The sequence below is a fragment of the Anabrus simplex genome, chromosome 2 (assembly GCF_040414725.1).
Source record: "Anabrus simplex isolate iqAnaSimp1 chromosome 2, ASM4041472v1, whole genome shotgun sequence".
Lineage (NCBI taxonomy): Eukaryota > Metazoa > Arthropoda > Insecta > Orthoptera > Tettigoniidae > Anabrus > Anabrus simplex.
In genome coordinates this window covers 637,881,862-637,906,559 of record NC_090266.1, presented here as the reverse complement: position 1 = coordinate 637,906,559, position 24,698 = coordinate 637,881,862, and the positions used below count along the sequence as shown (strand labels likewise).

General features: G+C 39.3%; 1 protein-coding gene across 5 annotated transcripts in view; it reads right to left on the bottom strand.

The window, feature by feature from the left end:
* Window positions 1-24,698, bottom strand: part of LOC136862981 (spermidine synthase) — a 281,341-nt gene that overhangs the window by 62,977 nt on the left and 193,666 nt on the right. For all 5 annotated transcript variants that reach the window (XR_010859107.2, XM_067139285.2, XM_068225830.1 and 2 more), the window contains one exon: window positions 20,786-21,015. Coding sequence is in view for 4 of the 5 variants with exons in the window: in XM_067139285.2 (XP_066995386.1) it covers window positions 20,786-21,015 (230 nt within the window). In the remaining variant the exon portion in view is untranslated. The remainder of the gene's footprint in view (window positions 1-20,785; window positions 21,016-24,698) is intronic.

The window sequence follows — 24,698 nt, the reverse complement described above, 5'->3', positions numbered from 1 at the left end:
AACGGGTTATGGACCACCGGTGAATTGTGTAGTCCTAGCCGCCTGAGCACAAGGAGGGCCACGACTCAGAATATGTCCGAGATGCCCACTCCCATTCCATAGCAACTGGTATTCCGACTCTCAGGACCACTTACTAGGCCACTCAGCCGTTGCCCATGGTTCACGAACTAGGACGTGACTACAGTAACCCACAAACATGAACCATAATGACGAAAAAGTAAATAAAATTATAGAAAGATTAGAACATACACCTACAAAATCCTTAAGATGACTTGGACAAGAAATCAGGGTTTGGAAGAGTTTAGCATGCCGGGCTATGAAAATGTTCAAATTGAAACTCCCATCCCATATACAAACTTCCTCTACTTGATAAACAGATCAGAGTATGGTGCGCAGTGTGAATAGATACAGAATTATAGGACCTATCTTTTTTCAGGGCACAATTAATGCACAAAGATACAGGGATAATAAACTCAAAACATTTATGACGAACTGACTGAGACCGACTGTCCAAATGGATGTTTTCAGCAAGACTCTGCCACCGCGCATATAGCTAATGACACATTTAAACTCAACTGAGGAAATATTTGAAAACAGTGTTATTAGTACGGACTTATGGCCGTCACAGTCCCCAGATTTAAGTGTTTGTGACTTTTAATGTGGGAGCTCAAAAATGAAGTGTATGTAAGAAACCCTCACATGCTGGATGAGCTGAAAGAACATATAGGGAGAGAAACAGCCTCAATTACGGAAGACGAACTTATGCGTGTGAATCAGAGTTGCCTAAGAAAATGCCAGAAATGTGTGGATGCAGGAGGAGAACATTTCCAAACATCTCCTGTCATAAGGTAATTTTAATTGTTATCTCATGTCATGCATGGATATAGTGAGCAAAGTGCAATCCCTGTTGCTGTGCCACAGAGTGGGGAGTGATGCGTCAACGGGAGGCAGATAAGCTGGGCGCGCCTGCCGGCCAACCGACGACAGAAACTCACTGTACAACAACCCCCGGTCATGAAGACCAAGCCATTTTTGTTGTTCTGATTCCCGTTCACGGCAATTCCAGCATGCCTAACAGACTAGTTAAGTAGCGAATATTTAAGAATAAACTTAAATACTGTATTTAAGCGGTCCACCTATTCAATACATATATAATTTATTAGATCTAGAACATATTTCTTTCCCTAAGGGACACCATCAACTAGAATATTTCACAACATACATCAGATATAAAATCACATTATTAGATTGGTAAGTCATAAATTAAAATACACTATCATACACAAGGACATTTAAAGTAAAATAATTGCAAACTTTACTAAAGTTCCAAGTCATGTTGGTGTGAAAATTTGAAACCATGGAAAACCATCTTCAGGGCTGCCGACATTGGGGTTCTAACTCCTTATCTCCTGAATAGTGGATACTAGTTTAAAAATGTTACAAAAGCTTATTAAGATCAACCTATTCAATACAGTAGGGTTCTTAAAGTTAAGATTTACGTCTTGTTATACTAATTTGACAGGACATGTTTTGCCCATTTTATGGGCATTATCAGCCATACTCTCACGCTTAAAAGATAAAGATCAGGATCCTCAACGCTTTAGTAAAAATGTTGCATAGAGAAAAGTAATATAAAAATATGTGAAACTGTTGTGAGTTCTTAAATGACAATCTTCACAATTTAAAACTTGTTTTAAAAATGTTTGCAAGGAAAACGAATAATGTTGGTGCGATTTTACACTGATAATTTAAAACATTATATAAAAATAGTCAACTAGTCCATATTTACATAAATAACAAGAAAGTCTATGGCTAAAGTTGAGGTCTAGGGTTACAGTATCAAAGTAAGAGTGGAATCTAGTTAAAGGCAACCAAATTTGAAATTGTAGAAAAGGTTAAAATGAACCTTCAGTAGCTTAATTATTTAAGATGACATTGAAACTTTCTTGTTGGAAGCTCGTAGTGCTAACATATATTATGACGCTGTGTGTGTGATAGAGTTGTTGGAACCATTAAACTCTTAATTTATGAAGTGAGTCCACAGTCTTCTTATATTTGTTGAAGGAGTAATGAAAGATTCACAACCAAGTGTTGCCGTGTAAGTCACTGCTAGCTAATGTGATTATTTTCTCCTGTACCATTAGTCAAATGGGAACGTTTTTGCTTGTTGTTAGCTGTAGCTTAAAATGTAGAAATAATTGAGGGAAGTTTGGTGAAGAATCCGTAATGAAAAGAGGGTAGAAAGAGCTTAGGCAAATGTTTTGGTCCAGGCATCTCAGGATATGTTACTGGGGAAATGATTGAAAATCCCCATCTGATAAACAAATCAATAATCAATTGTTCAGAATGCGATATGGATCATCGCTCGCTTCATAAATCCTCCTTGTCATCAGTCTCATCTTCACATAAAGGAAAACCGGGTGAAAAATACTTAAAGAAGTTTGACATACCTGGGAAGTCTGAATCAACACATTGTGAAAGGGCTGAGATGGTGTTACCAAGTTGCTAATCACAGTTTCACTTGCTAATTCTGTACCCGAATAACTTTCTGGCAAGTTACGCACCTTAATTTCATCATCGTTATTAACATAATATTCTAAATAAGCTCGTACAGGGTGGTGAGAAGTCTCATATCATCAAATGTTATTTCGGTCATGTTACGTATGTATTAACTGTCCGATATATCTGTATGTTCCCCATCATGCTGTAAACACAGTTCTATACGCCTCCATGTTCTTCTTGGCATATTTCTGAGCATGTCCGGTGTTATAGTGTGAAATGCATCCTCAACAAACAGCATTGCGCAGTTCTTTGTTTGTAGCAAAACAACATGCAGATACATGCGCCTTAATGACTCCCCATAACGAGATGTCAGGTATGGTGGGGTCAGGACTTCCTGGTGGCCATTTCAAAGGAGCTGGTGTTGCTAGTGAACCATGACCTATCCACCATCCTGGGAAATGTTCGTTTAGGAACTCGCACACCGCAAGAGCGTAGTGAGCATGCTCTCCGTCTTGCTGCAACCATATGCGTTCTGCGAGGCCCCTTTCCTCAAGCTGGTATTAACCATGTTTGTAATATCTGTAAATAATTTGCGTCATTCCCAGTCCCTTAGAAAAAGTAGGGTCCACGCAGATATTGTAAGGTCATCGCTGCCCATATCATTACGTGAGGCAGATTCCTTTCCAACTCAACTCTGTAATGAAGATTCTCTTTGGCCCACATAGAACATTTCTAGCCCGTGAACTGTGATAAATAACACATTCATCTGAAAACACATCCTTGGCACAGCTAACTGCATTTGGGAATTTAGTTAACAAAGCACGGCATGCTAAAATATGCTCATTCCGGTCTCTATCTGAAAACACACTTACGAACGTCGTCGAAAAGGTCTGAACTTAAAGTTTTTTACATGTAATCTTGCAGTGTTGTCCTCGGTATTGTACCCGTCCAAATGGTACTTTGTAAGCATTAATAAAGGGATGATTTATTTCACATATAATTATACATGAATATGCATGGATGGGCATCAGCTGGTTTACAGGCCGTTCCGTTGCAAGCGAGCAGAACTGGGTCAGGCGGTCAAGGACCTAGACTACGTCACAGCGGAGAACACGTCATGCAGTAAGAGCTGGAGAAGAAGGGGGTGTGAGAATTCTAGAATCATCTTCACCTAATATGGAAGGACGAATCATGTTAAAGAATTGCTGTCAGCCAATGATAAACCGAAGGTTACGTAACCTTTTCACTCGTATGTTAAGCGAGAGAAGAAGACATGTGTGTATGATACTACATTGTATTACAGTACCTAACCAACTATGGAACAGCACAGTACGACATTGAATTTTAGTATGATTATAGTACGTTACTGTACAGAACACGGAACAGTAGAGTATGACATTACATAGCGTTAGATTTTACTGGGTGTAATAGTACAAACCATGGACCATCACAGTATGACATTACACTATTTTACAAGTTACGGAACAGTACGGATTACATTCCGGAACAGTATAAATTGAATTATACAACAGCTACGACAGTAGATCGCAATATAAGAAATACACGATATTCATCTTTAGGAAGACAGCGAGGCGATAGTATAGTATTCTTCTGTGAGAACACAGCATTCTCCAAGATTTCAAATGCAGCAGATTCTAGAATGTTCTAGTAAGCGTCAAGAGGCAACGTAATCATTGATCTGGAAACTTTGAGTGTTTTCTACTTCGCTGGTGAGCTTTGTTCTAGAAGGTGTTTAACAAGCTCGTATTTGGTATTCAAAATTGGGGAGATTTAATGAAGTGCTATAGAAATGATAACAGGGTAATAATTCAAGTCTTAAACGACGTGTTGAGCCACATTGTACATTGTTGCACCAGTTAAGTATTTAAGTGCACAAATTAGTGGAATACAACAGGCGAAGAACACATTCTAACATAAATTTTAGTTTCAGCTAATTACAAGAGCCGATTTTCACCATGGATCAACCAAGCAGACATTCCAGGGGAACTTCAAGAAATCGTCAATGTGAATACAAATTATCTGACTACACAGGAAGCATGAATTATTAAGCCGAAGGTGTGGGAGCCAGCACAATGAACCTGTTCATCTATAATCTGCCATAATTCAGAGAGAACCTGCAATGTTCCTGATGCAGGGATCTACATCGAAACCATGAGTATTCCTTAAACATTACCCTTTCTTTCTGCAGATTGATGATGATGATGATGATGCTTGTGGTTTAAAGGGGCCTAACATCGAGGTCATAGGGCCCCTAATGGTACGAAATGAGACAAAATATTATGACCATTTAAATTTATTTTTTTGCTATTTGCTTTGAGTCGCACCGACACAGATAGGCCTTATGGCGAAGATGGGACAGGAAAGGCCCAGGAATGGGAAGGAAGCAGCCGTGGCCTTAATTAAGGTACAGCCCCAGCATTAATATTTAAAATCTAGAATCCTCCACTGACCAGATTCGAAAACATGAGGGCGAAGAAGGAATGTATGGATATGAAGTTTAAAAAAATGAGTGGATCCAACCCGCAATGCCCCACATTCCCAGAAACTAGCGTTAAATAATAGCATTACTGACCAAGGGATTGCGTCTAAAGCATAGTACTGAATCGATGATGCTCGTAGTCGAAACGGATCCAAAATCCAGGTCACTGGCCCCTCAAAATGGTACTTATCGCTAGGAAAATAGAACCATGCTATTTGTCATGTTGCGGTACTAATCAAAGTAGCGTAGACATGGGGTATTCCACACATTATGGTACTACTCACAGGTAATGAAATTCGCACATGTAACACAGACCTATGGTGTTTCGCACACTGCGGTGCTATTTACAGGCAATGCAAACCTATAGCGTTCTTCACATAAGTGGACTAACCACAGGGATCCGCACTATCCCGTGGTGTTCCTCACACAGTGGGTACTAAGCACAGGCAGGGGAGAACCATGGTGTCGCTAATCCCATGGTGTTGCACATATAGGGGTACGAATCACGGTAGTGTAGAAGCCGGCAACGTACTCTATTGTTACTAATCACAAACCTATTTGGTACCTAACATAGTGGTACTATGCACAAGTAAAAGTGACCCATGGTGTTCCCCGCGTGGTGGTACTAATCACTAGTAGTTTTATGGTTGTAATACCATCATCCCTTGGTCGCCCCTTTTAGTCGCCTCTTACAACAGGCAGGGGATACCGTGGGTGTATTCTTCGTCTGCATCTCGCACCCACAGGGGGAGTGTGTGTTTGGTCTGCGAGAGGTATTTTATTTCCCTCAAGTCTACCGGCAAGCCGGTTAAGGATCCCCCTAACCGCCACCTGGGACACGCCACGTGGGAGTATTACCTCTCCCCCTGCTACAGAGCGTAGTAGGTTCGTGGTTTCTGTAGATTACTCGTACGATTGTATTCTTGTGTAAAGTAAATTTTGATATTAGTTTAAGGAGCAGTTAATTCAAATTTTTGTTACTGATTCATAGATTTATGAATTCATTGATGGTATGTGAGTTAGTCAAGATCTTCGAAGATGGATTACTAGTACATGGAGGCCATAATAATAATAATAATAATAATAATAATAATAATAATAATGATGAAAGTTCTTACTAAAAACCAAGATGATGATAATAAAAATTCATCATTCGATCTTAAAGCAATGATCCAAACCAAAGTATTGATAGAGATTGAGATATCTTAAATGTAAATCTGACCTGAAATGAATCTTAGATTGTTGTCAGCCACTGGGCATTTTTTCGAGATAGTGCATTTGAAAGTAATAGTCACAGAAATAATAATAATAATGGTTAGGACGAAGTGTAATAACGTTGCTGAGATATAAATGTGAATGATGGTTGTATAATGATTTTATAATGAGGATAATTGACAACGTAATGACCGCTAGGGTTCACGTTAGTCTTGATGATATTCGTGATTATATTGATATAATCATTATATTTAGGGAATAATAATAATAATAATTTGAAATTCAACAACTAGTGCTATGTAATGCAGAGATTTAGAAATTCTTCCATGAATCGAAGGAGATGTATTCTTTGAAGCATTCATAATAAGTGGTGGTGATGATTTTTATTCATCTTATTAAGGTCATTTGTTTTCATATTATAGTGTTATTCACTGCTATGAGCTACAGACATTATTACTATAGGGTCTTCAATATAACTCGAAGGGTCAAGATGATGATGATAACAACAACAACAATAATAATAATAATAATAATAATAATAATAATAATAATAATAATACTTATACGGTGATAAATCTGTTTGCATAAACAATTGAGGAGATCGTATGACTACATGATAGTTTGTAATAGTGTATTTCCGATTTTTTAGATTTCTTTTGGTGGATTTTTCACATACTCCTATTATGAGAATTTTTGATACAGTTGGATTTGAATATTTGTTTGTGATTATGCTCTTTTTCTCAGTTAATAATTAACTTAGTAAATTAATAATTGTTCGTAACTAGATGTAGGAATACAATCAAACAGAATCTGAGAACGAAGGGATTCAGCCAAAGAATTTGAATGAATAACTGTAAAAGAATCAGAGAAATTGTAAAGAATTTGATAAGTTGTAAAACAATTTGAGTCAAAGAAACTTTGAGGGAAAAATGTTATTTGTAGAGGAAAGCATATCCAAGAATTTGAATGGAATTTATTTGTAAAAGGAAATATTTGAATTAAAATTAATTATTAAGTTGTAAATGAAATAGAGAAGGCAAGAGTATAACCTAAGAGCCTAATTTTAAAGGAATTAGAAATAATTTTATCAATTTAAGATGATAAATAAAATAAAATTTTGAATTTATTAAAGTAGTTAATGGACAGCAATATAATTGGGATATTCTTATTGAAGAGAATTGTTTGAAATAAGAGCAAACGTTCAACTAAAATGATATGTTAAATGCAAATGGATATATTGGGATACAGTGATATTCAATTATTACAATATTTTCACTAATGTTATTTTGATTTGTTTGATGTTACAGTCACATTAAATCAACATTGAGACCAGAGGAAATACTTGTGGATGAGCAATTCAAGAAATATTTTGATTGTAAATTTAAAGGAAAACAAAAGCACACTATGTAAATAACTTTATATTCAAGGAGTCCAGGTGCATTCATTTTTGTTACTTTTTTTTTTTCTGCCCAGACTGTTGTTTTAATAAGGGTTTTTTTTTTTTTGGTTATGATTTTCATTATGCTATGTCACCTATCCAATCACCTACAGCCCTGCAAACTATAAATTTTAAAAGGTCTGTCCAGATAGAGTGAAGGCGGCCCTGCGAACGTTCCTTCAATGGGACTCTCGCTCCGCCGAATGAGCGGCCCTGGAAAAGGGGACAGTATATCGAGTTCTGAAGCACGCTTATGTAGCGACATCATAGAAGATTGTTCAATCGAAGCACAAGCTCCAGCACATTTCTTCTCATATCTTCTTCCTTCCACTCCACGACCTGTTTTTAACACTGCCCGAGGAAAAAGCACGTCTGTCCCAATGAATAAAGTGTTGCTTTTCGAGGTGGAGCCTTATTAAATCTTTCCTGGAATGCTCCAATAATCTGTCTCATTATCTGCCCTGTGTGTTGTCGTTTGTGCACCCACACAATTGCCACTAGCCGCTCCTCAATAGTGTAACTCTTACCGCTCACATCTGCCATGGCTTCACAACACTCGACTGTGACAATATGTATTCCAACAATTAATAAGTAATTTAGTTACCAACCTGCATAAATAACATACGTAATGTAGCTACCAACCTGCATAAAGAACATAGCATAAATAACATTTGATACTAAACAGTTATAGGGGTACAGGGACTTCTCGCCCACACTGTATACTCTTTTCATAGTCTGCTGTCAACAAAGAAACATTTTGAGTGGTAATAAAATATGCATCATATATAGGACTCAATCGTTTGATAGTCAATCATGATCAACATTTTCACAATCAGATGCTAACACAAGCCTTGGTAGCTTGTATTTTTACATGGCTTGCACAGGCTAGGATTTGTACGTTCTAACTTGGATGTGTTGCTATTTTGCCCAGTAAAAATGCACCCTAATAAAGATAGCTGAAGCAGGACTTGAAAACAGATTTGCAAATCTGTAGACATGCATATATTTAAGATTCATTGGCTGTACATGGAAGAGGAAAAGATTTTGCTAGCGATTCTGGCTTGGTGGTACTTGCTATTACTATTACTTTCTAGAACTTAATTTCCAAAATGGAAATGATCTACGGCAATTACTGAGGAGTGATGATGATGATGATGATGATGATGCTTGTTGTTTAAAGGGGCCTAACATCTAGGTTATCGACCCTTAATGTTATGAATTGAGACTAAATTGAATGACAAATTAAAAGTCCAAAATCCTCCACTGACCAGAATTCAAAACATGAGGACGAAGAATGAATGGATGGATATAAATTTAAAACAATAAGTGCATCCGACCCGCAATGTCTCGCATTCATAGCAACTGACGTGAAACAATAGTATTACTGACCAAGGGACTGCGTCTATATCATAATACTGAATCAATGATGCTTTAAGTCTAAAGGGGTCCAAAATCCAATTCATCGGCCCCTCATAATGGTACTTACCACTAGGAAAGTAGAACCATGGTATATGTCACGCTGCGGTACATTACATTACATTACCAGGCAACGCAAACCTATGGTGTTCATCACATACGTGTACTAACCACAGGGACCCGCACTATCCCGTGATGTTCCTCATATAGTGGGTACTATAGTCCGCACGGCCTTACTTCTAAACTGAAGTTTCGCAAAACAAATGAGCATCGCCTTTCCTCTGTTGCCAGCGCGCTACGCCTGCGAGAACAGCTGATGCAATATGACCGCGGTAAACGGCCCTTGTAAAATGCAATACAGTACTCAGAAAAACAAATGAATATGGATTGAAAACAAATTCACAAAAACTACACTTACTAACAATATCTGGCACTAAAAGACAATATATTATTTTAAAAAAAGAGTGAGGAAATAACACATCACTAAGGCCCCATTCACAATGCAAACGTAACCGTAAACTTAACGACGTAACGTAACCGTAAAATTAAAGGAAATTTTGTGGTATTCACAATGGAGGAACGTAACATTAACATAAAGAGTACACAGCAGCCAATCAAAACACTGCCATATTATATAGCACAGAAGTCGGGGTTTGGACTATCTCGCAGTTTTATATTTCAAGACCTCGATGGAATCAAACAACGTGGTAGCGGAATTCATATTACTTCAACATCTATTGCTTTGCTCCTGGGAAAAGACGAAAAGGCGATCTAAACAACTGTGCAGAAAATGGGTTAATCCCTTGAATCAAAGAAGGTTACCTCAGTGCGATTTCGGTAATCTAATGTAAGAAATGACCCGCATCAGTTCGTTTTGGACATGTGGATGAAACCTGAACTGTTTGCCTTTCTTACGATTTACTTCCATTTTCGAATAAAAAGAAATGTAAGGTCTCCTTTACCGACATCTATGCCCCTATCTATCACACCCCGATGAGGTGTTTGGATCTATTTGTTTGGATGATATCGTTTTCGTAAACTAGTAGTCCGTATAATGTTAAGAAATATACAGGGACACTGTTTTATTTATGACAGGGATTGTCTCTCGTCCGTTCGCCAGCGCTGCGATCTTGTCTCCCGCCATTTACCGTCAGATTTCATTACTACAGGATATTTATTTCCACCTACAATTTTTTCGGTACAGCGTCTTTGTAATTCTTTCTCCAAAGATTGTTTTGAAAGAGAATTACAAGTGTTTCATCGAAAGAAGTCATTATATCGTGCACAAAATACAATGTTTACCTCTGCCCTGATTGGCTGGTTCTTAAAGTTAATGTTAAATTAACTGCAAGAGCTTGGAGTTTGCAATCCCTTAACTTTATGGATTCGCAGTGAAGTTTACATCGGCGCATTGTGAATGGTTCTATTAGATAAGATGGCCGCTAACTTCTGAATTAACGTTAATTTTAAGTTTACGTTACATTACGTTTGCATTGTGAATGAGGCTTAACGGCTAATGGCTGGCACAGAAAGGAGGTTATGGCCTACAAACGGAACACTCTACTGATCTCAGAGTCACTGGAACCCTCCAACAATATGAAAAACACACTAAATATTGAAGGAAAATGCAAAAGATCACGAACCGTACCGAATACCATACATGTGGTGAATGTAAATATTAGAGTTGGCAACTAGGTTTCGAGATCCTGCTCTGCCGATATAAATCGATATGAATTGCAGCATGGGATTGGTTGGATGTCTATGCTTCAGCGCATAACCACCAGACAGAGACAAAATCTGCCAAAACGTCAATTTAGAAGTAGAGCCGTACGGAGTATAATCATAGGCAAGCCAAAACCATGGTGTCGCTCCTAAAGTGCTACTAATCACAGGTATTGTAGAAGTCGGCAATGCACTCTTGCTAATAATCACAAACATTTTTGCTACCTAACATAGTGGTACTATGCGCAAGTAAAAGCGACTCATGGTGTTCCCTGCGTGGTGGTACTAATCACAAGTAGTTTCATGGTTCTAATACAATCATCCCTTGGTCGCCCCTTTGAGTCGCCTCTTACAACAGGCAGGGGATTCCATGGGTGTATTATTCGTCTGCATCCTCCACCCACAGGGGGTTGTGTATTTCGTCCGCAAAAGGTATTTTATTTCCCTCAAGTTCCGCCACCTGGGACGCGCCACGTGGGAGTATCACCTTTCCCCCTGCTACGCCAGTGTAGTAGGTTCGTGGTTACTGAGGAGTGTGAAAACAGCTATGTACCTTTAAAGGTGGTAAAGAATGGTAAAGATCCACTATATTATAAAAAAGAAGTAAAGAGGTTAAGAAGGAGGTGCAAGTTAGAAAGAAATAGAGGTAAGAATTGTTGTGGAAGTAAGGAGAGACTGAAGGAACTCACTAGGTAATGAAATTTAGAAAAAAATGTCAGCTAAGAATAACATGATGGCAAGCATAATTGGCAGTCATATAGAGGATGAGTAAGAAATACGGCTGTATGTTTGATCGATTGCTTATGTTTAATTATAACCCTTACAGATAGAAGATTGACCCTGTTAGATAATCAACACACAACAATGCAACAACAAAACAGTCAATAATGCCACGTTAGATAACTGGCTTTAACACTCCGCCGTTAACATCACAGCATAGTCAACAGCGCTTTGGAAAATTACTCATTGCTTTCTGATACATGAACAATGGTATAGCATGAATTTCTCCCTCAATTAGTTTTCAGCATGTTGATGTCTTGTGGTTTTTGAACATACCTTTTATCCTTCAAATGCTCCCACAACCAATAATCAGTAGTGTTATTGGCTTTACGTCCCACTAACTACTTTTTCAGTTTTCGGAGCCACCGAGGTGCCAGAATTTTGTCCCGCAGGAGTTCTTTTACGTGCCAGTAAATCTACCAACACAAGGCTGACGTATGAGCACCTACAAATACCACCAGACTGAGCAGGATTGAACCTGCCAAGATGGGGTCAGAAGGCCAGCGCCTCAACCGTCTGAGCCACTCAGCCCGGCAAACAACCAATAATCACAGGCTGTGAGATTGGGAAAGTGAGCTGGTCATTCTGTTGGCCCTCTTACTTACCACTCACCTGTTTGGTAATTTCGATTCAAAATTTCCCTCACCGCAATACGTAGTGAGTGGGTGCACCATCCTGCTGAAATAAGCAATGTTGGTTTGAAAACTCTGCTTCAATGGCACCACAACTTCATTGAGGATTTCACAATACTGATCACCATTAACTGTTGCTCCCAAAATTCGTATGCCCGGCAATTCTTCCCATCTAATCATTGCCCAAACTGTCACTGATCTGTATTTCATGTTTTTCTTCAATAATGACAGATATAGCAATTAACATTCCCATTCACGTGGAACACAGCTTCGTCTGAAAATTGCAATTTTTTTTTTTGTACCAAGATTCGTCAATTTCACATTCCTTTAACACAAATTCACTCAGTTGCAACAGGCTGCCAGGGACATCTTCACTCAGTTCATGAACATGAATCGACTTATAAGCTCTGTACTTCTACGTCGCAAACGATGAGACACACTGCACTGACTGATGTCAAGTTCAAGTGCACTTTGGCGTGTTGATTTCTGAGGGATATTCTCCAATACTTCCATGATTCATTCTGTTGTTGCTGCATCAGTGCTGCTGCGAGGTCTTCCCTACTGAATGTTTCCCGTTGTCAGCAGCCATTACCTCAACTTTCCCACAGTCGATAGTAGCAATATTATGTTAAAAATCTCGTCTCTCGCATCTCACAGTCTCCCGATCATTTTGAAAAGCAGTCACCATGTAGCTACGGTAACCTGCTGCTGCGAATTCGGTCCCATTTTGGTTAACAATGTAACCAATTTTGTTGTTGCATTGCTTTGTGTTGATACTAAGGAGCCTCGACCTTCCAACCGTGCCATTCTTCCACCTGTAAATGTTATAATCAAACATAAGCAATCAATCAAACATATAGCTGTATTCCTGACTCACCATGTACATATAGGGAAAAAATGAAAGGAAGGATATGTATAGGTACTTTAATACTTTGAAGACGATGTCACCCTATGTGGGGTGATGGACCCTCATACAAAATATAGTATGTCACGGGGTGACACGGTAGTGTGTCCAGGCCTCTCAACTTCAGGCTGTCGCACGAAACTAGCGCTACCACTCGCTGTTGTATTGCATTGCTTGTTCACGTAAGGTGTTCATAGAGTGCAGCGCAGTGCCCATTCCTTTGAAAACTCTGCTTCAATGGCACCACAACTTCATTGAGGATTTCACAATACTGTTCAACCGTTAACGCAACCATCAGAATTAAATTATTAATGGGAAGGAAAATAATGTGGATTGGAGTTTATTATTGCTTTATTCTTACACATTGGTTGAGATTTAGCACTCAGATGAAATTGTAAACCAGGGCTATGTGTAAATAAATACAATGTTTCTGCAAACCTGAGAGTGTTCCCCAATAATTGTCACTGGCTGGTGATTTGGTTGAATCATTGCCTGATGCAGCTCCGGAATCTTTGCTAGTGTCCTCACTACACAAACTACTGTCGAATTCCGACTCGGAAAAGGTGGCATCACATTGCAAATCCTAAATATCAACATCTCTTGATTCAACATTCGAACCCTTTTCAAGTTGTTCTTCTATCTCTATATCGGTAATCATGGCTTACTCAACACAGAAACACATAACATTATTAAATTCTTGTCACAAAACTGTAAATTAAAAGGAACTCGTTGAAAGGCACGTAAATCAACAGCTCCCAATACAGAGCACAGTGTTCCACAACAACAAAGGTAAAAAGGCTGTCACCCCTGTAGGGGTGACGAGCGCTTTCTCTGTTGCATAGTCAACCTGATAACCATGTGTCACCCCAATGGGGGGACACAAAAATAGTAACTTTGAACATGAATTATGTCTTTGATTATCATCTACAAATGAAATTACGAACATCCGTAGCCGACAACAACCTGAGAAATGTATATCGCATTTCAGCAGTTTACCACGAAAAGAGCAAATGTACACGTTGACGCTAAAGTGTTAAGGCAGAAACAGGTTCCAGGAAGGACATCCCACAGGGTGAGTGTATATGCGAGGACCTACAGAAGGAAAAAGGATTCAGTCAGCCGTATATAAAGATAATTGGATACAAGGATAATTTCCAGGTTGAGGATATGACTAATACTGGCAAAGTACCAAAATTTATCTACGACGGCTGCAAATAAAATAGTGGCAATGTAGTCCAGACTCTCGCAGGAAATTGGGCATGTTGCAAATAGGATATGGGAGTGATCAGATGGCACTGTTGTCGATGTGTAGTGTGCATTTGACGAGCATCCGGTTGGGTTTGCACCATACAGGTCGGCCGTCCATTCCTCAAGATCAGATTGACATTGTGAATGGTCTCGTTTCCATAGACCATGGATAGACTGTCCGGGAATTATCCGTAGAGGTTGGTTTCAATCGTCAAATGGTATGGCACACACTGACAAAATGTCTTAACATGAGGAAAATTGCATCCCGTTGGGTTCCACATCAACTGACCGACATACAGAAATGACACTCACATGCACTGGCTGACATCCACCTGGACAGATACCGCAATGAAGGAGACGCATTTCTGCAGCGCATTATTGCCACTGATGATGTATGGGCACAAGCCTACTAGCCTGAATTAATGTGGTAATCGTATGAATGGCGTCACCCAGGTTCGACACATCCACAGAAAATGCGACAGGAATCCAGTCAGGTGAAGTTTATGCCAACTGTGGCATACGACTACGAGCGTGTTATTCTTATGCATGCTGTGCCTGAGGGACAAACCGTCACCAGAGACTACTATTGCCGATTTCTAGGGCAACATCTGCATCCGGCAATGTGGCACTAAGTCCAAGTTTAATGCAAGACGATCGCCCTATCGTGTTGCATGACAACGACAAACAGTGTCCAGCTCTTATTGCAATGGTGGCATTGGAAGGTCTTAGAACACCCTACGTACTCACCAGAAGCGAGTCCTTGTGACTTCGACCTCTTTCGGAAGTTGAAGGAGCACCTCCAAGGCCGCTGATTTCCTGACGTGACATCTATACTCTGCGCAGCAGGGCGCTCCATCGCTGTCAACATCATAAAACACCTTGCCAATGGTCCCCTATGGCTTCCCAACATTTTGCAGAAGGTAACAGACTTTGCAGGTGACTGACTACAGTGAAGGAATGTAATGTACTTGTTAGATCATTAAATATTGAGTTCTATCAATACTGTCACTACTTTATTTACAGCCCTCGTGTTATAATAAATAAAATTTACAAAAAGATACGAAGGTTGAAAGGTAGAAAGGCAGCTGGGATTAATAACATTTCTTGGGAAATACTAAAGGCAATGAGTTGGGATATAGTGCACTATTTGAAGTACTTATCTGATTATTGTTTCCACAAAAGAGCTACACCAAATGAATGGAGAGTTGCTATGGTAGCCCCAGCATAGACTTTATGCACTGATGGGAGAAATGCACCGTTGCGCTATGAGTGGCGAACATTGCAAGTTAATGATATAGATGTTGACCCCAATAGGGAATCTGGTATATTGGTATTATCATTGCAAGTTAATGCGTTTCACCGTGCACATATCCGCTGTAGTCTCACTGTTTGCTGCCATGACCGACTAAATAATAACTGGGATTTTAGAGTGTTTTATGCAACAACAATTGGCCACATTATTCCAAACTTGCAGAAAGTGGTCATTTAATAAATTTACAAGAAAAAATGGTTCGCAGGAAATAGCAACAGCAACAGAAAGAAACATTGGTTCCCTAGATATCCTACCATTTCCCGATAGAGGCAATGCAGTAATTTATGTATTATTAGTGGTGATAACGAGATTAGTGTTCATATACACATTCAACAATGTTGTCTTCAGAAAAATAGCCTTGGTCTATTTCTAATACGATATCATGTTAGCATAGGTTAACGCTGCTAGGGAGGCGATTAATTTTAAATTTAAATTTTAATTAATTTTATACATAACCATGTTTTCTAAGGAAAGCCTTACTAACAATCATTATTTCATGAAGGTGAATAAATGTTTCCATGAAATGTAACCATATTTCAGCTGTTGTTGTTTATGCATTTTCTCAGAACGTGTCACCTCGCATACTGGTTGACCGTGTGAATGGTCTCGACCTCGCATCTCAAACGTAGGGAAAGAGAACTACAACAGAGGGGGGAGGGGGGAAGAGAGTAGAGGAACTTTTTCTGATACAAAGACTCAGGTTTAATGTTGGACCTATTGAAATTCCTGATAATGAAACTGCATGTAAACTATAAAAAATTATGCATGAGAAGAAAATTTCAGAATCACTTAAAGTTGTCGATAAATGATTATTTATATTGTATATCTTTATTTATAATATGATCAAGTCCACCTCTGTAATATAACGGTTGGCGCTACTAGCTGCCTTCCTCGGAGGCCCGGGCCTGAATCCTGACACTGCCAGAAATTGGTATGTGGTTAAAACGGTGCTTGAAGCTCATTTCCATTAGGGGTGTGCTTGAAAAGAAATGCACCACCTCAAGACGAGGACATGAATTTACGGATGTAAAATACGGTATTTCTGTGAGCTACTGATATTGCGTAATGGAGGCATATTTGTGTAATTATATTTGTCTACTGCGTTTCCAAATCCATTCCGTTAGGTTGTAACGGAAGACTACAAAATTTCACACTTTGGTGTGTAATACAGTAAGGTATACTATTATTATTATTCTACTCGCTATAATTAAGACTATGGCAATACAATGCAATGTGTATCTATTATGACGTGTGTGCTCTAAAAAGATGGCCTACTGCAGCTTGCTTTGCAAATGTAACATTGTTATAATAATTTGTTTCTAATTGTTAACCTATTTGTAAAATGGTTAAAATACACGTTGTAAAGAATTATTTTGTATTATTTAAACATATAAATCCCGAATTACTTCTTGTGCTTTACTGCTATGATCCACCGTCTTTTCAAAAGCATTTCATGAGGTCGCGAAGAAAATCTTTGTATCACAGTATCTATTAATGTAGCCAACAACAAACATATAGTTCTGCCGAACATTATGACATTAAAAAATAATCATCTGAAGACAGCTTTGTAAAATGATTCTTATTCTACTTATTCGCCTTCTTAATTTATTTATTGGGTTCCGCTTTCACGTTATACCCAACCACTAGTGGTTTTATTGAGTAAAGCCAAAACTATATTAATTGTAAAGGGGGTAGATAAGAAATTAGCTGAAAAAACATACACAGGTATCATATACTGTGTCAAAAACAAAACAAAACAAAACTTGGGATAGAGAATGTACAGGGACACAAGGTTCTACTCCTCATTCCAGTGGTGATCCATCACCGCAGCTATCTACATCACAAACATGACCGGATCAATACATAGGGAATGTGGTCTTAGATCCTAATAATGGCTTTAGACAAATACATAGAAAGGGATTCGGCAATAGAGGGCCACTGTAAAATGATTGAATATAATATATTCATATACATATTATGTATGTAAACATCACACACATTCCAGCTACTTATGGTCAGCTGATGATGGTGTCACTAAGTGGTTTTTGTAATTTCCACCTGCAGCAGCACATTGATATACGTACCGGTACAAAGTCTATACAAAAGAAAGGGTGATGAACACTTTTGTGTTTTCTGATACACTGCCAGGGGTGTGGGGGGAATTTGCAACATCCGGGATTAAGTCATTCTATTCACAAGCGATGTGACAGGTAGTTCATCATTGCAGGAGTATATGATTAAAAATTCAGACAAAATGAAACACACGTCACGGTAAAGGGTGCCCTAACATTCACATCAATACATCCCCCCTCCCCCCTCCCCTGGCAGCACTGCAGGTGTGTATTTGCACGCACAAATGATCGTTAAGGTGAGGACTTGCATCCTGCGATAGATTATCCCAAGCATCTTGCATGTTTTGATCCAATATGGCAATGGTTCTTGCAGGATCTGGAGAACATGTAAGTTCCCATTTCATCATGCCCCATATGTGTACAATTAGTGAGAGATCCGGTGATCTTGCTAGCCAGGGCATTTGTTGTACACCACATAAGGCACGTGGCATTGCAGCAGCTGTATGCGAACGTGCACTGTCCAGCTGATAAAGCACATTACCTTCTTATCGAATAAATGGCAGCAGCACGGCGACAATAACCTGTGCAATGTAGCGGGCACTGGTCACGTTACCTTGCAGAAACACCAACTGTGACCACGAGTTGTAACTGATGGCCCTCCACACCATGAAGCCTGGGGTGGTACCTAGGTGTCATGGGCGAATGCACTCTGGAATAGGCTGCTCATCAGGTCTACACCATACATGAGTACGTCCATCACTTGCATACAGACAGAACCTACTATCGTTACTGAAGACAGCAGAGCGCCATTCCCCTCTCCAGTCTACTTTTTCATGGCACCAGAGTAGCCATGCTTGGCGGTGTTATGGTGTCAGTAGTAGCCTAGCCAGAGGCACGTGTGATCGTAATCCTGATGCAAGCAGACGGTTCCCAATGGTCCTTGGTGACACAGCAGGTGCAACATGTGACCAGATTTCATTCCTAAATGATGTTTGGTCGACCACCGCTGCTCGGACAATGTGTTGATCTTGACATGCACCTGTACTACGCGGACGCCCGGAGCCTGGTCTACGGGTGTGGGAATGTTCCACAGACCACTGTTGAAAGCAGCGACACACCACCAATACATTGTGACCAACATGTGCAGCAATCCGTCGCTATGTCCATCCAGATTTCTGCAGGCCCACAATGCAACCCCGTTCAAATGGCTGCAGTTCTTCAACAGGAGCACGTACTAATCGGCGGGCATGGTTGTACCCTAGAATGAATGGTGCGAACACCGTTCACCCCGAACCTTAGCACAGTTCCTGCCTACAGAGTCAAAACAGAGTGCGCACACACAGGCCTCCTGAGTGCCATCTGATCCCCGATGTCCGTCACAAATAAATCACTAACACAACAATCCCTCAGTATGCACATATTATACCCTGGTGTCACTGAACGTAGTCTTTGAGAATGTTGCAAAAGGGGCTTCAATATATTCATAGGCTTGTAGAATAGTAAAGTAAATACCTAATAAGATTGTAAAAAATAATCTTTGGGTAGCTTGACTAAAATTGCCTTCTATTAAGCTATGATGTGCTCAGGTGACATTTACTCCTGAAGCGAGGAGAATGGTGTATTAAGAAGAGGGATTTGGAGAGGATTAAACGGTTGAATACATAAAGGTGGTCAAAATAAAAATATTGTGCTAATATAAATGATCATGATATAATATTTGATCAGCTTATAATAATAACTGGAAGAAGCAAGGCAATTTCTACATCAAAAATGAGAGAGAGAGAGAGAGAGAGAGAGAGAGAGAGAGAGAGAGTATGTTTGTTTGTTTAAGAACTGGAATCACAGATAATACGTTAGGGGCATGATGTTATACTGTAAAGAGTAATAAAACTGCAGGAATGTGAGCAACAACAAAAAGACCTCAACAATGTTGTGAGATGGACAGCAGACAATGGTATGATGGTAAATGGGATGAAAAGTAGGGTTATAAGTTTCACCAATAGGAGAAGTACTCTCACTTTTAATTACAGTGTTGATGTGGAGATGGTACTTCATGGGGATTACTGTAAGTACTGTCCAACTCGTTGGCTGAATGGTCAGCGTACTGCCCTTCAGTTCAGAGGGTCCCAGGTTCGATTCCTGGGTGGGTCAGGGATTTTAACCTTCATTGGTTAATTCCAATGGCTCGGTGTTTGTGCTGTTCCCAACATCCCTGCAACTCACACACCACACATAACACTATCCTCCACCACAATAACATGCAGTTACCTACATATGGCAGATGCTGCCCACCCTCATTGGAGGGTCTACCTTACAAGGGCTGCACCCGGCTAGAAATAGCCACACGAAATTAATTAATTGTAAGTACTTAGTGTTAATATAAGGAATGATCTTCATTGGGGCAATCATGTTAACACGATTGTAAAGAAAGGTTACAGATCTCTTCATATGGTTATGAGGGTATTTAGGGATTGCAGTAAGGATGTAAAGCAGAGGGCATGTAGGTCTTTGGTACGATCTCAATTAGAGTAAGGTTTCAGTATATGGCATTACCTGATACAAGAAAGGGAAAAGATCCAATGGAAGTCAGCATAATCTGTTCTTTCCAATTTCAGGCAAAAGAGTAGCATTACGGAAATGTTGCAAACAATGGGGTGGGAAGACTTATAAGCAAGGAGCTTCCCCAATAAGAGCAATGTTCTGCGCTGTCAGTGGAGAGAAAGTGTGGAATAATATTAGTAGACAAATAAGCTAGAATGGAGCTTTTAATAGTAGGAAAGATCATAATATGAAGGTAAAGTTGGAATCCGAAGACAAATATTCATTTATAGGAAGAGGAATTAGGGATTGGAATAATTTATGAACGGAAATGTTCGATAAATATCCTGTAAACAATTGATAGGGAATCTGTCATCTTGGCTGACAGCTCTAAATGTAGATCAATACTGACTGACTGACTGACTGACTGACTTCTGTATGTATACAGATATCATTATATGATAAACAGAGGCTGGTCAACAAATCAAGCAGGCATAAAACTTTACCTTATCAAGACTTCCTAGCACAAAAGAAATCTGTCCAGTGGGATAAGTTGGTACTGCAGCATAAGCCAAAGCAGCAGAACTGAAAGACGTCTGGCAACACCGAAGAGTCTCAACGACATGTTCGATGTTACCCCAAACAGTGCCCACTTGAGAACAGACGATACCTCCAGGCCTCAATGCTTTCTGCATTAAATTAAAATATGGCTGCTGGAAGAGTGAGACAGCTGGTCCTAAAACAAATTTACAACAGATGGAGACATTAGCACATAAAAGAAAAAGAACAAAGATTATATAGTCAATAAATATACCAAGAAAATACAAAATTGTCATTAAATATGTAATATTTTTAAGAAATTATTAATTACATCATTCTCATCATTGGTAATTACAAAACCTATCCACGAAGTTATTTCAATGAACATGTACGAGTTTGAATGCAGACATTTGAATTTTCACTGTATAGCCATTTCCTATAGGATTAGCCCTGTTTTCTTCATCCAGCCATGCTCTTCCTTTTCAGACACATTTAAAAAAATCTACAAGTAACACTGGTGATACAAATCTTCATTTAAAAAAATGTTCTTGCTACTTCTTCAATGCCTTGCTAACACATTAAAGATTTTGAGCAGCGGAAGAATGGGAAGGTACTAGTCATGGCCTTAATTAAGGTACAACCCCCGCATTTGCTAGGTGTGAAAATGGGAAACCACGGAAAACCATGTTCAGTGCCACCGATGGTGGGATTTAAACCCACTATCTCTCGTATGCAACCTTAAAATATATTTCTATGGCAAACTGCAGCGTGTAACTGAAACACTATTGCTTGGAGGTGATTCACTGCAGAAGATTAACAATGATATGCAACTTTCCTTTGCTGCTAGTCCATGGCAGATTCAATGAGATGCAATGCCCTTTACCCCAAATTCACCTGCCTCCCTCAGCCATTCTTTCATCTCTTCAAAGAAAAGTGAAATAGTATAGAAATATCAAGAGAAACAAAACAGTATATATTAATACAGAAGGTCGTTCGAGATCTCTGGTGACAAGTTTGAAGGCCGCTGGCGGCACAGTTATCAACTTGAGCATGTCAAAACAGGGAGTGATGATTCACATCAGTAATGAGAACACGTGTGTAGAGTTTCGTGAGATTAGCTGCAACGACGCCGAAGGGGAGTGACCCTTACTGGGAGTGCTATGTAACAGCCCTTTCCAATGCTACATATACGAGGGGCATATTATATTGTTTTACAGTTTATTTTTAGTACGCCCGGGTATGGTTCACATGTCACCTTTGAAGGTGGTGACGTGTAACTAGTGTCTTGTTCCACCGTTTGGTAGCAGCATGTGCACAGGGGCCAATGAATGCACTCGTCATAACCATTTCATAACAACACTGTCAGTGTAGGAGCAGACAACATGGAAAGCACCCGTCAGGGACAGTGCTATTTGACTTGGTTCCTGTGGAAAGAAGGCATGACCACTGCAGAAATTCATCAGCGCTTGGTAGCAGTCAGTGGAGAACATGCGCTGTCACAGAAGACATATTATAACAGGGTGGAAGGTTGGAAAACAGTGCGCACATCGGTGGACAACGGGAACCAGTTCTGGAAGGAATGTGACAGCGTCAACACCAGCCAACATTGCCCGGGTCGAAACGGCTGTCCAAGGAAACAAATGCATCACATTTACGGAAATGGAGGCAGCCACAGGAATTAGACGAAACACCCTGCAGCGGATTGTGCTCGGCCACTTACAGTTGGTGAAGGTGTCACCCACGTGGATACCTAGACTCTTGCCTGCAGACGAAAAGCTGAGGCGTGTGGACGTGTGCAGAGAACTTTTGCAACGCCATGATCAAGATCCAGCCGACTTCATGGCTAGGTTTGTGACTGGTGATGAGACATGGCTCCATAACCATGAGCCACAAACGAAACGACAATCGATATAATGGAAGAATTGCACAATTAAAAATAGGAGAGGATTTCCACCAATCAATACTTATTTATTGCATATATTAAGCTACAGGACCGGTTTCGACCTCATATACAAGGTCATCTTCAGCTGAACCATAAATACATATTTATATAATGAAGCTTTGATTAAGATTGTGTTGTTAAAGGAATGCTATATGATGATGATGTACATTTAGTCACATACAAATGGGGCATGTCTTAGCGTGAACTAGCGTATATGTCATTCTGTACAATATTGCAACTGCATGTCTAAAATATTATGTTGAAGGTCTTAAAATTAGTGTATAAAACATATCTTTACTTCTAACTTATATATATACATATATATATGTATGTACAAGATAAATACAATATATAAAAGCAGTTCATGCATATGAAGATTCGTTCTTGCTTGTTGGTCAATACATCGACTAACTTCCGTATTTAAGTGTTATTTACCGTTGTACACTTCAGCTGCTATTCTTGGAGTTTGTAAAATTGCATGGGTAAAAGATTTTGTCTTCATGTGTATATGTGGGATAAAACACTTTCAATTTTAAAAAAGGTGCCAAATGTATGGATGAAATTCAACTAAAATATGTTCAGCTCTGCTGTGTGTGTTGCCTTTTTATTGGAACCAATTCATGTTGTCCTGTGGCGTCCGTAAATTTGGATGACACTGGGTTCAAAGTAGTGGCTCCTTTCCCATTTGTAGCTGTGCAATGATGTTATGTTTATCTGTGGAAGATAAGATTGAGTTATAAGTGATATTGTGTTGGAGGAATGTCTAAGGGTTATGTGTGTGAATTGGAATATGTACTTACTGTTGTTGGTGTAGCCGAGTTGTGTTTGACGTGCGAGCTTGTAATGTACTACTTCGTGTTCTTCTTCGGCTCATACTAGCTGCTGTGAGGGGAAGGGGAGGAGGGGTAGGGAGAGTTGTTGTTGTGGGGGCAGGGGTGGAGCTGGGTGTGTTACTTGGTGTTTTTCTGTTGCGTGTCGCGTTCTGTTTATCGATTAACTTAAGGTAAGGGTTTTTTAGGGCGGGGATAACTGTACTGAAGATGATGTTAGTTTTTTCTGTGATTTCATTAATGTTGTAATTTGGATTGGTGTACTGATCTACAGTGATGTAAAATTCTTCTGTTATGTTGAGCAGGGGGCCTTTGGGGTTTATGTTTAGGATTTGCATATCGTTATCGATGTTTGTAAAACTGTGTTTATAGTCTGCGACATGTTGTCCTATTGAGGAAAAATGATTGTGTTTCACTGCGTTTGTGTGTTCATTATATCGGGTTAGGAAGTTTCTACCGGTACGTCCGATATAACTTGTCTCGCAGTTATTACATTTGATACGGTATACCCTTGAGTGGTTGTATTTGTTGTTGCTGTTGATTGTCCTGACGTTGTATATGATGTTGGTACTATTGTGTGTAGTTCTGAATGCTATTCTTAGGTTTTTTTTTTAAATGTTAGTTATGGGGTATATGTGTACATTATTGAAAGTGAAGAGTGCATAATCTTTCTTGGATTCGTCTACTTTTGTTAGTTTGGTTTTGGGTTGGGATTTTATTTTGTGAATGATTTTGTTAACCATTTCTTTCTTGAATCCATTGTTTTTAGCTATGTCATGAATTAACTGTAATTCTTTGTTTAGATCTTCTTTTGTTAACGGTATATTGAATGCTCTGTGTATCATGCTATAGTAGGCTGCTCTTTTGTGTGTGTTGGGGTGAAAGGAATACATTTTAATTGTATTTGAGGTATGCGTGGGTTTTCTGTATATTCTGTAAGTAAGGTGGTCATCATGTCTAGTTGTTGTTATGTCCAGGTAGTTCAGTTTGCGATTGTTTTCGGTTTCCATGGTAAATTTTATATGGGAATCATTGTATTGAGTTTATCTAATATATCAGTTTCATTTGTGGACCTATTGTCGAGGATGATAAAAATGTCATCAACAA